The sequence below is a fragment of the Zonotrichia leucophrys genome, chromosome 19, assembly GCF_028769735.1.
Source record: "Zonotrichia leucophrys gambelii isolate GWCS_2022_RI chromosome 19, RI_Zleu_2.0, whole genome shotgun sequence".
Taxonomy (NCBI): domain Eukaryota; kingdom Metazoa; phylum Chordata; class Aves; order Passeriformes; family Passerellidae; genus Zonotrichia; species Zonotrichia leucophrys.
This window is the reverse complement of record NC_088188.1, coordinates 9,140,064-9,154,586: the sequence shown is the minus strand read 5'-3', so window position 1 is coordinate 9,154,586 and position 14,523 is coordinate 9,140,064. Positions and strand designations below refer to the sequence as shown.

The 14,523-nt window shown below is 44.0% G+C and overlaps 1 protein-coding gene across 1 annotated transcript in view; it reads right to left on the bottom strand.

Moving 5' to 3' along the window:
• BRIP1 (BRCA1 interacting helicase 1) overlaps positions 1-14,066 on the bottom strand; it is a 114,207-nt gene extending 100,141 nt beyond the window's left edge. Inside the window, exons 1-9 of the mRNA XM_064729389.1 lie at positions 14,027-14,066; positions 12,931-13,058; positions 12,229-12,340; positions 11,711-11,905; positions 11,323-11,450; positions 10,709-10,843; positions 4,211-4,501; positions 3,545-3,766; positions 3,053-3,252 (exon numbers count right to left, since the gene is read on the bottom strand). Of these exons, the coding sequence (XP_064585459.1) occupies positions 3,053-3,252; positions 3,545-3,766; positions 4,211-4,501; positions 10,709-10,843; positions 11,323-11,450; positions 11,711-11,905; positions 12,229-12,340; positions 12,931-13,023 (1,376 nt within the window). The 5' untranslated portion in view covers positions 13,024-13,058; positions 14,027-14,066. The remainder of the gene's footprint in view (positions 1-3,052; positions 3,253-3,544; positions 3,767-4,210; positions 4,502-10,708; positions 10,844-11,322; positions 11,451-11,710; positions 11,906-12,228; positions 12,341-12,930; positions 13,059-14,026) is intronic.
• Between the last annotated feature and the right edge of the window lie 457 nt (positions 14,067-14,523).

Below are 14,523 nucleotides of genomic sequence, written 5' to 3'. Positions count from 1 at the left end.
AATAGATAATAAAGAAAAGGAATTAAAATGTAATTTCCTCTTATGACATGTCAGGCTCATTCAAGCAAGACTTCTGCTGCATATCTGAATCCACTCATCAGTGCTCCAATGGCTGCAGGTTGGTTTATCCCTGTCAACTGCTGACTTTCCAATTAAAAACCAATCCTGAGGCATGAAATGAGCACTTTCCATATTTACACATGGAAGGAAACTGGGGCAATAGAGAGTGCCCATTTACACCTACCCCAGGAACTGGCACTGCTGCAAATGAAGCAGAATTATAATTGGAATATAATGCAAAATGGGATTGATTGAGCTAAACATGGAGAGCATCTCGTTTGTGGCAGAGCTGGAATTTCTCTGAGTGAGCCCCTGCAGCAGCACAGGCCCTGTCCCTGGCTGGAAAAGCAGCTCCTCCTCTCGCTGCCAGGAAAGGCTGCAGCTGTCTGCTCCATCAAGGGGCAGGAGGCATTGAAAGGACACCTGTCAGTGCTGCAAGAGCTCAAAATATTCACCTGCAAAACCAGTTCATCATTAGCAACTCAAGAGCAAGGCTCTGGGACTGCTTCAGTTCTACATTTCCTGCCCTGTCACCACAAATAATCTGATCCACAGAACAATTAAAATATAACTTCCCTTCTGCCAGGTTAAATGCAAACAAAGCCCACCAATGCTGCCACAACAATCACTTCTTTGGCTAAAATTTGCTTTATCTCATTAAGGAATGGTGATCACTAAGACTAAGGCCTCAATTCCTCAAATGTAACATCAAAAAGACCTGGAATTGAAATTAGGACAAGGCCCCTGTGACAGGAATTAAACAGATTTATAATGGGTGAAACACTTCAGGAAATGTAAAATGTTTCCCTGATATGAACTTCAAACACCATCACATACTTTTGAAATAATAAACGCAAATACAAACTTAACACAGTGGCCAAATAGCACCAAAAAACAAAAAATTCTCAAATAAATTCCATCTAATATTAAAGCACTTACTTGCAAAGCCTGTTAAATTATTTTTAGAGCTAAGCAGGAAGCATAAATAAAATTAGCTTGATTCCCAGAAAGGTTATCTCTGCTTTTGAAGTGAAAATTGCTGTATGCAGCATTTCCAGGAAAGGCATGAATGGGTGCTGCACACATGCCTTCAATTCCAGGAAGAGTCTTTGCTGCTTCCCCAGTAGCACAAAATGCCCCTGCTGGCAGAGCCCCTCCCAGTGCCCACAGTGCCCAGCCCTGCTCAATGAGCAGCAGAGCCTGCCCTGGCCCAGCTGCAAACTCCTCACAGAGCTGCAGCACTGTGGCACCAAGCCCATCCTTAAGTGCTTTTTGCAATGAGGGCCCAGGATCTTTACAAGTGAAATAAGATTTTTTTTTCCTAGCTGCCTGTCGGTTTTCGGCTGTTTGGAGGGCCTGGAAAGGCCCGGGGTGGCCTTGGGGCAGCCGCGTATCAAAGGACGAGAAGAGGCTTCAGTTCTTTTCTCGGTCTCGGTGTTTATTAATTGTTTATCTAAAAGATTTTCTCTCGGCCCGACAGAGCTCTGCTCAGCAGCCAGCCATGAGCACACTGTGCCGCCCTCCGGGGCGGTCACCCATCTTTATACCCATTGTTACGTGTACAATATTTATCATTTTTCCCCAATACCTTTCACCCTTATTGCCCGGTGCACTTTTAGTAATGACCAATCCCAAAGTGCCACCATCACCACAGAAGATGGAGGAGAAGAAGAAGAAGAAGAAGGACAGGACACACCCCAATTCCTCCATCTTACTTCTCTAAACCCCCCTGTACAGAAATCCTAAACCCTGTGTTTCACTCTCTAATTAACTGATCCCTTCACCATTCACCCCGGTGAAACCCTCCTGTCCTCATACAGGTGTCGTCTCCTGTGTAGGATCAAAGTCCAGCCACCAGACACTTCTGGAACATTCCAGGACTCCCGAGCCCCCCAAGGGTGCTCTCGGTGGCACCTCAGTCCTGAGGTGCTGAGATCCCACAGCTGCCCATGCATTTGGCAAAGCCATGGCACTGTGCAGGTGCATTTTACCTATTACTGGCTATTTACACCCAGTCTTCTGCATGAAAAGCAGCTGCTTTTCATGCTGCTGGCAGATTTGCCAAGACAATCAACCTCAGTTTTCCTGATAAGGTTAAAAAGCTTGAGGCAATCAAATCTTCAGCCATGCTGTTCTTATCTTTTACTGAAGTTTAACATTTGAAATATCCAAGGTAGGAGAATTGGCTTCTGCCAAGCAGAAAAGTCCCTTGTCTGTGTGTGACACAAACATCAGCTGTGAGCAGGGAGTGAGGATGGAGAGTGAACTCCTCCCGTGCTGCTGCAGCAAAATGAAGATTCTGCTCACACTGGAGCACAACTCAGTTAACTGCAAAGCACTTGTAGCTTATTCTCTTTTTTCTGCTGACTTTGATAACTCTACTTCCCCCAAAAGACTTTGCCCTGGACCTCTTGTTTCCTCCTGGGCTTCTGCCCATTTGCTTTTGTTACATCCCCTCTCGGGATTTTCAACTTCTGCTCAGGAAGTTGTTTCCCAGGGAAAACAAAGGCCATGACTGACAAATTCACTTTCAACTAGGAAGAACTCAGTTGATTCCAATCTGATTCCAAGAACAGATTCCAAATACTTTCTGTCCAAGGCTCTGAAAGCATTCTATAAACATTAACTCATTGATTCTTTGACAAAATAATGCTATTATTATTTGTCAAATAAGCAAACAAACGTGTGAAATACAAAAATTCTTCTTATGAAAATTTTCATACTGAGATTTATAAACCAGGAGTCCAAAAAAAGCCCCATAAAGAGCACAAGATTTTTCAAAAGAGAACTTCAATTTTTTCATGTGAGACCAGCAGTTCTTTTAATAGATCAAACCCTGTGGATTCCTCAAATGAACATAAATCAAACAACTGCAGAGCTGTACGTGTACCTTTGTTGAATTTCTCTGATGTGACAGAGTAACACCATACCATACACCTAAAGGTAATTTGACAAATATTAATTGATAGAAAGCAATAAAAGGTTGCCTTACTTGATCAGGGAGCAGCAGACAGCTCGGAGGGGCTCGTGGTGCTCCTGCCTGATGCTGTTGCTGACCATGAAGTCGAGCTCCTCGCGGGCAGCGCGCAGCTGCCTCTCGCTGACCCCGTAGCTCACCGACTCCCGAGCACAGTCCTCAATGTTGTGGGCTTCATCCAAAATGACTACTTGGTCCTTCAGGTTAATGTCCATCTAAAAAAGAACATTATTGTCTGGTCAAACAGAGTGAAAGACATGAGAAACAGCAACTAACAGGAGCCTGTTAAAAAATGGATATTCTGCAACACAGTGCAAATGAAGCTTTTCAGGTTTTGGATCAATTTTCATAACCTAGAAAATATCCAAGGGGAAAAAACCCAGCAGTTTTATAGATATTATTTTGGACATGAATGGGATGTCAGCTGACCACAGAAACAAGACATTCAGTGGATAATTTATTTTAAATTCTTTTTAACTTCTTGCCACTTGTCCCCAGTGTACTCACGCTGTCCCGGATCTGTGGGTCCAGCAGATAGTTGTAGGGACAGAAGACGATGTCTGCCCCCACCATCAGCTCCCTGGCTGCAAAGTAGGGGCAGGCACGAAGCTTCCTGCCCAGCCTCACCAGGTCCTCAATGTCCCAGGCCTGGTACAGCCCATGGCCAGGCTGCAGGGCAGGCTGCTCACTCAGCTTGTGGACACCGTGGTAAAAAGAGCAGGACTTGCCCTGAAAGCAAACAAGTGCACAGACTTAGTGGGTACAAGAAAGAACAAAAACCAAACAGGCTAAAATCTCCCAAAGTTCCATGCATTTGGCTGTTTCTCAGAAACGTTTCTAACAGCTGCTCTTTATGCCAGACAATAACAGCTCATGCCATGTAAATCCATGTTCTAAATGTACGTCAATAAAGGACACTTCTTTCTTCTTCATTTATAAACAAGCAGATAATTTAAGTCTTGTTACACCATTAACCTGGCAGTCATAAATCTTATTCCTACCACCATAAGTTTTTACAGTGTATCAACATTTTCTAACAATTAATATTTAATTTTAATGCCACCAGGTGGCATTTAACCAATATAATATAAAGAAGCAAAAATATTACTCATTCCAGCTGTTAAATCTGACTTTGTTTCATGAATGCTCATTTTCTCAAATCAAATTACTCACATGTTTTCCTTCCAGCAACTCTACACACATCTCACTCCTGTTGCCACTGTTGGACACCACAGGATGAATGCAGGTGTAATCCCTGCTGGACAGGATTGTCATGGGCACACAGGAATACGCTGTCCTCTTCAGCTCCCTGCTGATCTGGCTGATTTGCTTGTGTGTTCGTGTCCCAAAAAAAATTTTGGGAACACACAACCGATCTCCGTTCTCTTTCTTCTTTGTGTGACTGGGATCTTTACCTGGCTCCTTCCCAGAAGCACAGCAACACTCAGTGCAAGGGCCAGGAGGCTGCAGAGCAAGACAAAAACACGATGCACAAAATCCCACTGGGAGATCAAAGTGCTGAATCTGCTGATGGTCTGCAAAGCGCCCTCTGGGGTAACGGCTTCAGTCACCATCAAGCTGCAACAGTTCTACAATGTTAAAGCACCACATCCTTGTGCCTGGAAATTTCTAAAAAAAACCCTCCAGTGATCACAATTTTATCATAACCCAATCAGAAAGAATTATTAATCCAGTGGAATATTTACACACATGAATAATGCAAATAAAGCTTCTCACATTGAAGCTCCAGCTCAGGACACTCTGGTTACAGAGCAAGAGTCCAAAACCTTCATTGAAGAAAACTTGGAACAGACACTCAAAATATTTTTTTCCTGAAAGACAGTTCAGGAACTCTGTGTGCAGATAAAACACTGCACCACACACTCCCTATTAGAAACATGTTTGCTGTGCCATTCTGCCATTCATGTTTGCTGTGCCACTCTCCATTAGAAACATGTTTGCTGTGCCATTCTGCCCATCAAGCTGCAACAAGTTCTACAATGTTAAAGCACCACATCCTTGTGCCTGGAAATTTCTAAAAAAAACCCTCCAGTGATCACAATTTTATCATAACCCAATCAGAAAGAATTATTAATCCAGTGGAATATTTACACACATGAATAATGCAAATAAAGCTTCTCACATTGAAGCTCCAGCTCAGGACACTCTGGTTACAGAGCAAGAGTCCAAAACCTTCAATGAAGAAAACTTGGAACAGACACTCAAATTAAAATATTTTTTTCCTGAAAGACAGTTCAGGAACTCTGTGTGCAGATAAAACACTGCACCACACACTCTCCATTAGAAACATGTTTGCTGTGCCATTCTGCCATTCATGTTTGCTGTGCCACTCTCCATTAGAAACATGTTTGCTGTGCCATTCTGCCAAAGGCCATTGAGTAACAAGGAGAATAAAGGAAACAGGGAATAATTCTAAACAGAACCTAATCCTGTAAAATATTTGTTAAAAGCCATTTTTGTTCTGCCATCAGAACATTAAATACTGGAACAACTGACATGAAACTGTCACAATGAATTTAAAGAGCCACACAGGAAACAAGGAGCTGCAGTGTAACCATGTCCAAACACCCTCTCATGGCAAACAGAGAGTTCTCCAGAGCCAGGCAGTTTGTCCTGGGCTCAGGTGGCAGTGCAGGTAACAACACGCTCACTGCAGCCTCCTCCCTGCCTTTCATTGCACCAGTAAGATCATCCATGACAAACAAATGCTAAGTCATGCTGTGTGTTACACCACAATCCTGGGGATCAAGCTGTCTCCAGCTCTCACTGCAAGCAAAAGCAAATTCGTGCTCCCCTCAGCCCCAGGCAGCCCTGTGTGCCATTAAATATGACAATACATGATAGAAAGCATGTAAATGTAACCCTCAGAGCTGCCACTCACTGGGATAAAAGCTTCCCTGATGTGCCAAACAAACAGGCCTCAGAGCAGATAAAGTTACAGCCAGGCTGGAATTGTTACATTCCCCTCTCAGGTTGCCAGGAGCTGCAGATTTCATTACCCTGTGCTGCCACATGAAATAGCCAGTCCCAAATATCCTGCCTGCTATATTGAATCATGACTTATTCACTGCCAGGATAAAAAGAGGAGTTGTGAATGGGGCTCTTGTCAGCAGGCAGGCAGCAAACAGCTGACACATGGGATAGGTTACATATGTGCAGGGCTCACTCTAAAGCCCCAGTGCTACCTTGATATTTCTATCACTTACATTCTGGAAATAATGAAAACCACACTACCAAGCTAAAAATTAATTTAATTGAAGCAGTGACTGTGTAGGGCCTTGAAGAATATTTCTATCTTTTAATTTTAATGCAAGTCAGATTGTGTTTTCAGAGGGAAAAACAACACACAGGACACCAAGATGAGACTTGACCACCAATATTTCACTGCTGTGCTAAGCCAAATAAAAATAATTGAAAAATATTAGGACCCATCAGGCAGCTGTTTTGTCAGAGGTCTTAGAACAACAGGAAAATGCAGCTCAAATTAATATATAAAATCATGAACAGAAGGTTCTCCTATGATGGGCTTAAAATACCAGATATTATTCTTTGCATAAAAAAGAAATAAAGTGTTCTTATGTGTGAGGCTTATAAATTACAGGATTTTACAGGTGGGATTAAAAGTTTGGTTTAAGAGGTTTGGGATTGGTATAATACTGGCATTAAGAAGCACTTTAGCCATTATTCCAGTACTAAAATGTTACCTTTAACTTTGAAAAAAGTTTTATGTTCAAAAAACACTCAAACCCACAATACTGAGCAAGTTGTAAACTCAGGCTGATTTTATAGTGAGTAGTTAAGAAATAAAACTGCCTGCAGTAGTCAGAGCATTTCTGAAAGCCACAGCCACCATTAGCCCCAAATACTTTAATAAATAAAACCTTTTTAGGAGGTCCTTCATAATGAAGAAAAACTTTAGAACATTGGTTAAAACACAGTTTAAAAGTTTAGCTCTCCGTATTCTTTCCACATTACTCCAGTGAGTCAATTTGCACTTAAATCCTTAAAATACATCTTTAAATGTTATAAAAGGCAAATTATTTTAACTCTGTATTTCTCCAAGAAATGTGGATATTTCTCCAATTGTGGATATCTTATAGCAACACCTAATGTGGTGTTCCTCTCCCATTCCTGCAGCACAAAGAAAGAAAATTCTCCATGAACAAGGGGTTTCCTTGGCAGTGTTCTCTCCAAGCACAAATTTTTACACTCATACCACAGAGATAATTAGAAAATGTTTCAATTTATCTATGAAGGAATTAGGGGAGGGCTAATTAGAAATAATTCATACTGAGACAACAGAATTGTATTTCATAATACCCTCTGGCTTCAGAACTAAACCTGTTTTCAGCTGTTGGAAGCTGAAAAAGGGATTTTCATTTGGAAGAGGGCAAAACAAGATCCTGCTGTACTTTGTGCAGTATTTAATCAGAAACACTCAGGAACAGAGGCCATTAGAGATCAGATATCAGCCTATATGGACCTTAGGCTAATGCAGCTTGTTTGGACTTCTGTCAGGGCTAGATAAACCAGCCTATCACATCAATATTTATATGGCAAAAACGTGGAAGTCCGATTAAAAAAGGAATAATGGAGTCCAGCAGCCTGTACTGTGTGTAAAATAGAGCTAAACAAACACTGGGGCTGTGATCTTTGAAACACAAAGAGGTAAGAGGAGTTCTTCATATCTCCAGCTACATTTCCCACTTACAAAGGCACCTGAATGCTGCAGCAGTGAATGTCTCTTGTGTGAAATATCACACAAGCACAATCTAGGCAGATAGCAGCAGTGGCATTAGCAGAGCTTTTCAGCTGCTCCTTTGGAAGCTCTCAGACAGCCCAGTATTCTGCTGCTGCTGCAGCCTCTTGTTTAAAGCACACAAAGCAGCTGTTTATCCTCCCCAGTCACCAGCAGGTGAACCCAGTTCAATATTTATCACAGGCTTTCACAGATCACTGCTAACCAAGCAAACGTTTTAATTAAGCTGGAACTTGCTTCAAAGAGCTCATTGAAAACGTCAATCAGCAGGAAAAGGATCAGGTACGGTGTCAGGTGAGAGGATGTAATACAAATCCACAACTTTCTTCATCCCATCGTGGTAAATTAGCCCATTCTGGAGTCCAGACCCTGATTGTAACAGGCTGCCAGTCCCCTGGAATGTGTAACAGAAGTCACCCAAAGCCCATTGTGCAGGTTGTAAGCAATATGTTAAACTGCAATGGGCTAGCACATTAAGACAGATTCTTTTCACAGTTGTTTTTTGATACCCCAAGTGTTTGTTACACTACTCTCCATTTACTGTTTACTTTCTTTCCCTGCTGGAAATGGGGATTCCTTAACCCAGCTGCCCCAGTTTCTCAGGCCATATGCTCTGACAGAAGCAATCAAGAGAGTACCTGAGGTTATAATTTCCCCTTTAAACTCACACTGGAGCTGCCCTCCCTTGCAGGAGTTAATCCAGAGCTGGATTCCCAGGCTGGGAGTGAAGCAGCTTTGGGTGCTCAGCCACACGTGCAGGTGCTGGATGCAGCAGGGCTGGGAGCACAGAGCAGCTTTGGGTGCTCAGCCAATGTGCAGGTGCTGGATGCAGCAGGGCTGGGAGCACAGAGCAGCTGGGAGCAGCTTTGGGTGCTCAGCCACATGTGCTGGATGCAGCAGGGCTGGGAGCAGCTTTGGGTGCTCAGCCACATGTGCAGGTGCTGGGTGCAGCAGGGCTGGGGCGCACTGAGCAGCTTTGGGTGCTCAGCCACATGGCTGGATACAGCAGGCTGGGAGGCAGCTTTGGGTGCCCAGCCACACATGTGCAGGTGCTGGATGCAGCAGGGCTGGGAGCAGCTTTGGGTGCTCAGCCAATGTGCAGGTGACTGGATACAGCAGGGCTGGGAGCAGCTTTGGGTGCTCAGCCACACCTGCAGGTGCTGGATGCAGCAGGGCTGGGAGCAGCTTTGGGTGCTCAGCCAATGTGCAGGTGCTGGATGCAGCAGGGCTGGGAGCAGCTTTGGGTGCTCAGCCACATGTGCTGGATGCAGCAGGGCTGGGAGCACAGAGCAGCTTTGGGTGCTCAGCCACACCTGCAGGTGCTGGATGCAGCAGGGCTGGGAGCAGCTTTGGGTGCTCAGCCACACCTGCAGGTGCTGGATGCAGCAGGGCTGGGAGCACAGAGCAGCTTTGGGTGCCCAGCCACACCTGCAGGTGCTGGATGCAGCAGGGCTGGGAGCACAGAACAGCTTTGGGTGCTCAGCCACACCTGCAGGTGCTGGATGCAGCAGGGCTGGGAGCAGCTTTGGGTGCTCAGCCACATGTGCAGGTGCTGGATGCAGCAGGGCTGGGAGCAGCTTTGGGTGCCCAGCCACACCTGCAGGTGCTGGATGCAGCAGGGCTGGGAGCACAGAGCCCTCTCATGCCCTTACAACAACCAACCCATTCTCCCTCCTGCAGTAGGAACAGGGCTTGATAAGAAACTCAATCTGCTCTAAGAGGAGTGAGCACTGTAAAACACAGGGTACTCAAAGGCAGCTTGCCTCAGAGAACAGGACAATGCTGTTATCAGTCATTGTATCACCCCAACACACACTGCATTAGGGGAGTGTTGAACAGGAGCTCTGCTGATTTCATTCCCTAAGCCACACCAAAAAGCATTTTTATACCCAATACCTGTGCTCTGATGCTCTTCCTGTTGTAAATAAATGCAGTCAAGGCTCACAACTACTAATGACAAATCAGGCTTTACTTTCTGCAATTTCCTTTGTACAAGTTCTGAGTCTGCTAAAGGAAAAGCTCATCACAGCAAAATAACACCTTATTCTGTCATCCTTAAAAAGAAACTTCAACAAAAGTGACCCCCTTTCTTTCTGCTTAGGTTACTTCTTTCTAAAGATGTAGCAAACAGCTACAGGGAAAGTTTAGGCTGCACATTAGGCCATTATTTCTAAGATTAGCTAAACAGACTGTTTAGTTTTTTATTTTCTTCTAGACAAGCAATTTCTACAAGTTTTAAATCAAATTTTTCATGTATCCACACCAAAGTACAGAAGGAAATTTTACAATCAGGAAGGATGAGAGTTCTTTTTATTTGAAAATGAACAGCACACTCTGGTGGCCTTTGGGTTTCCAGCTACCAACTGAAGCTCAGTGGCACAGAGCATTTCAAATCTTACTCAAACATCTACAGAGCTCTCCAAAACTAATAAAAAGTACTTCCCATCAAATGGCCTACAACACAGAGTCACTTTTTAAGGAAAATATTTAGCTCCCAGTATCTTACAGTAATCCTGTAGCTTTTGGTTTCCTCTGGTGTTACCACATCACACCCTGGCCTCTCACACCCAGCCCTCTACTGCCTCACATTCCCTTTTCTACTGCTTTTGCCTCAGCAAACATTTATGTAAAATCTATTTTCAAACAGCAAGAAATGCAGAAAATGCCTAACAAAGCTGCAGAAACAGGGGCAATCTTAACTTCTGATGTGATACTTCTGCTACAGAAAGTGGAAATAAAATCCAAAGCACTGAGGAACCCTTGCATTAGCTGCAATGTCTGCTCAAACTTCATTAAGCTGCATTTCACACATAACTCCTTCACATAAAATACTGTTTTAAATTGTTCTTGAACTAACACTCTGGTGTAAAAGATATTTCTGAATTACTCACTGTTTGGGGAGAACAAGTAGTGGTTTTCATGCTTTTTTCAGAGTGAACAATCAGCTCTCCATTTTTCCTCTGGTGATAAACCTCCAGAGCATCAACCAGCTGCACTCCTTTAGCAAGGCAGTGACGTTTTCTCACCTGCTGGGGAAAGCACCAGTGGGAAAACGCCCAGGGCACAGGGATGTGCTCACTCTGGCAGCCCTGCTCCTGGTTCAGCTGAGTCTGCTTTAGTAACTGCCCATCAACAGTTTAACCAAGTCAGCCACACACAAGTCATTGAGGAAAGCTATAAAGTTTTAATTATAAAATTATTGCTGAGCTTTTCTGCTGTGCTTTCCCACTGTTACAGAACTTACAGAAATCATAACACCATCAACTGGGAATAAATGTATTTGGGGATATTACTTGCTTAAATGTGAAAGGGTTTAGGACAGGGTATAATGAACAATTTAGTGCAACAGTGGACTCCTTTGTAACAAATAACAATAAAAATGAACAAAACCCTGTCACTAAACTGTGACTGTGATGTGATTCACTCATTGCCCACACCCTCCTCTGTAGCATTAACTGGATTTGAGAGTTTGCCTGAGCTACACCCAGCTGATGTCACTGCTCACCTGCTGCTCTGTCTCTAAAGGACGAATCCTCTTCCTGTCCACCTGGAAATCATCATTCTCACTGGCATGAAGGGATAACTTCTTTTTGGCAGACAGCTTTGAAGCTAGTGTTTCACTTTCCTTACATTCTGTAATTAACAAAATCGAATGGATGTCCATTACTAGGGATGCAATAAATAAGGGCAACATTTAAAAATGTAACTACTACAGAACAGTAACTGCTAGAATTGCTATAAATTATATGGTGTAGGGAACAGTGTTAGCCATTTCTAGACAGATTGAGCACTGTATACAGATTTCATGCAGGGCAGAACCAGGGCTGCCACTATGATGGTCAAAAACCATCCCTGGCCTAAAGCAGCAGAGTTTTACCTATAGATGAAGTTACCTGTGCTTGGCAGAGGGCTGCCAGGTCTCCTGGAAGTTCCTGGCTCAGGATAACTGGCAGAACAAGGAGCACTGGGAGTCCCACTCGCTGCAGCCTCGCTGCTCCTGGCCTGGGAGTGACACCTGCAGTGACAGGGCGGGGATGGCGCTGCCCTCCTGTCCTCCTTGTCACACGACGAGCTTGGCACTGACTTCTCTGGGGGACAAAGTCATTTATGTGTCACTAACAGCACCATGAGGATGGCAGCTCAGTGCCAGTCAAGCTGAACCAGCTGTGGTCACCTCTGCAGAGCACAGGAAGGAAACAGCTCCCTCCTCCCATCATCCACACACCCCACGAGGATTTTCCTCCATTCCCTTCTGGGACCTAAGCCCAGCCCAGCATTCCTGCCTCATGCTGCCATTAGGGCAAGGTGCCAGTGGTGGGCCCAGACTGAAACCAAATGTTTAAAGGCTGATGAAAGCCAATAATTATTTTATATTTTGTAATAAAAGCTGTGCAGACACTCTGACACTCACCATACAAAGCCTGCTGCCATGATAGTGCAGAACAAAGTAATGCCAAGCTTTTGCCACTTCCTGTGGGGCTCTCCAGCAAACAGTGCTGCCTGTTATTCAAGCCTTTCACAATCTTCAAGGAGAAGAAAAGAAACAGAATTAACAGAAAACAAAGCAGATGTGTTTAGCTAATCTTAGCAATAATGGCCTAATGTGCAGCCTAAACTTTCCCTGGCACATCTTAAGGCTGTGCCCTCTTGTCCTGTCACTGGTGAAAACTTTATAAAAATGTTTAAATATAAATGCAATAATTCATTTAGAAAAGTTCCCCAAAAAAATGAAAATTTATTTAAATATTACTACACATAATTCTTCTGTTTAGATAATGTGATTTAATAAATCATTCCCCACCCTATAAACCTGAACATTTGTATACAACTGTAATTACAGCACAGCTGGATAATCATAAACACCCTTACACCACAAGGAACTTGTTTCTGGGCATAAATGCTCCCAAATCCAAAATGTACTTCAAAATTCCCTACCCATGGCCCAGGTACTGCACAGCACAGAGAACAATGAGTGGTTACCACTGAATTCAAGATACCACAAGCTCTGAATTCAATGTGTCACCTTTCTGAATGCTGGCAGAAATTCTGGAACTCCAAATACTGGCAAACACAAGCTCTGAGCGTGGCGAATGCCAGGACAAAGGGTACTCACAGCGTTCATCATGGCCAGCTGGGAGGGGTAAGCCTTGCAGGGGAACAGGATCTTCACCCCCCCTATGGTGTACTGTGCCCCCTCAGAGGGCATGGCCAGCTTTGCTCCTGTCTGCTTCAGCTGTAACACTGCAATTCAAATACAGCACCAGTGACTCAATGCTAGCAAACAGACAATAAATAAAAACAACGTGAGCTGCACACACCAGTTCAGATTGTGTTAGACTGGAGATAGCACCCAAATCCATGCAGGAAAAGTATTTTAGAATATTAAGTGACCAAAACTAGCCAGTTTTTAACTCTAGAGGTCCATCAGCTTGAACTGCAAGATGTCATAAACAACAAACATAAAGCACCTTGTACATTTTATAACAACGAAAAATAAAACTGGACAGTGACTTTAAAAATAAGATGCTTAAAAACATCTTTCTTCCACAAATAATGCAGTAATTAGCCACGGGAAAAGGAGTATCCCTCAATTTACTATTTTGTGTTTGTTACCTTGAATATCTCAGAATAATAAAGACAGACAATTTGTATTAAAAAGGTGAAATTATTGAACTAAAAATATTGAAGCATAATAAATGACTTTAAGAGACAATATTTTTGAACACAGCGGGGTTTTTTCCTCATATTTTTTCCTCATTGATGAAGACAGCAACTTTAAACTGCCAGAGTCTCTGGGATAAATTAACTCATCTGGCTTTTAATAATTAAACATATACATCAGAGAAGCACCAATTCACGGCATGATTCAGTTTCACCATCGAACTTCCCAACAGAAAAAAGCAATTCTAGCAAAAGACGACGCCTGACATGAGTTTACATCCAACCCCTCGTTCCAGAGGGAAAGGCCACCTCGCTCCAAGGCTTTTCCCAACCCGTTCTGGGAGGGGAACTCGCTCAAACGAGCCCAGCTCCGAACTCAGTGGGCCCTGAGGGGGAGGGACGGCCCGGGACACCGCAGGGCCCCTCTGTGGTGTGAGCAGAGCCACCAGGGGCTCCCCCAGGGACATCTCCAGCCGGGCAGACCCGCTCTGCCGCCCGAGCGCTAAGGAAGCGGTGGGGCCGCCCCAGCCCAGCCCACAGAGCAGCACCTGGGCCTTCGCTTCCTTTGTGTGCTCGGCGAGGCGGAGGCGCCGCCGCCGCTTCCCCCGCGCCCCTCACGGCCCCGCACCTGCGGCCCCTCAGCGCCTCCGTCCTTCCCGCCTCCGCCCCAGCCAATCAGCTGACAGGAAAGGGCCGCGCGCCGCCAATCAGCACAGCGCACACTGGGGCGCTCCCGCCTTCACCTCTGCGCGCCGGCAGCCAATCACAGGGCGGTTCGTTGGCTTCCGGGTTGTAGGCGTTGCTAGGCAACCGCGCAATTTGTGATTATAAATACATAAATACTTGTTATTGGCCTTTATCATTATTATTATTATTATTATTATTATTATTATTATTACTATTATTATTATTATCTTTATTATTATATTATTAGTTTTAGATTTATTATGTTTTATATTTGTAAGCATTGCATATTATTATTGGGTATCATAATTATTTATCATATCACATTATTAATTATTATTACTATTATTGTTGTTGTTAA